At 72.5% G+C, this 561-nt stretch overlaps 1 protein-coding gene across 1 annotated transcript in view; it reads left to right on the top strand.

Annotated features, from left to right (window-relative positions):
• LOC118159398 (adenylate cyclase type 6-like) overlaps positions 1–510 on the top strand; it is a 2,058-nt gene extending 1,548 nt beyond the window's left edge. Inside the window, exons 6-7 of the mRNA XM_035313987.1 lie at positions 109–284; positions 382–510. Of these exons, the coding sequence (XP_035169878.1) occupies positions 109–284; positions 382–415 (210 nt within the window). The 3' untranslated portion in view covers positions 416–510. The remainder of the gene's footprint in view (positions 1–108; positions 285–381) is intronic.
• Positions 511–561: the final 51 nt, after the last annotated feature.

Raw genomic sequence — 561 nt, 5'->3', positions numbered from 1 at the left:
GGTGCCAGGTCCCCGCAGGTGCGGGGTGGCACCGGGGAGGGGTTGGGGGTGCCCACGGGTGCTGCAGCCCCGTGCACCCCCCGCCTGTGTCGTGTCCCCCCCCCGCAGTACTTCACCTACAGCGTGCTGCTCAGCCTGCTGGCCTGCTCCGTCTTCCTGCACATCAGCAGCATCGGGAAGCTGCTGCTCATGGTGGCCATCGAGGCCACCTACCTGGTGCTGGTGGAGGGGCCCCAGGCCGCCCTCTTCGACAACGCCGACCTGCTGGTGGTGGCCAACGCGCTGTGAGTGCCCTTCCCCGTGCCCCCCCCCCCCCCCCCCTGGGGGCCCCCCCCCCCCGCGTGGGGTCCCCACCCCGCTGACCCTCTGTCCTCCCCGCAGGCCCTTCTTCAACGTGACCCAGGGCGAATGGTGAGGGGGGAACTGGGACCAGGGGGGTGCGGGGAGAGGAGGGGAGTGGGGTGGCAGCGGGAGGGACCCTTGGGGGGCTGTGCTGGGAGGGAGAGAGCGTCTTGGGGGTCTCCGTGTGTCCCCTGGGGGGTCTCCGTGTGTCCCCTGGGG

This window comes from Oxyura jamaicensis, unplaced genomic scaffold (genome assembly GCF_011077185.1).
Source record: "Oxyura jamaicensis isolate SHBP4307 breed ruddy duck unplaced genomic scaffold, BPBGC_Ojam_1.0 oxyUn_random_OJ70094, whole genome shotgun sequence".
NCBI classification, from domain to species: Eukaryota; Metazoa; Chordata; class Aves; order Anseriformes; family Anatidae; genus Oxyura; species Oxyura jamaicensis.
Note: the sequence above shows the minus strand (reverse complement) of the source record. Positions and strands in the feature narration are given on the sequence as shown.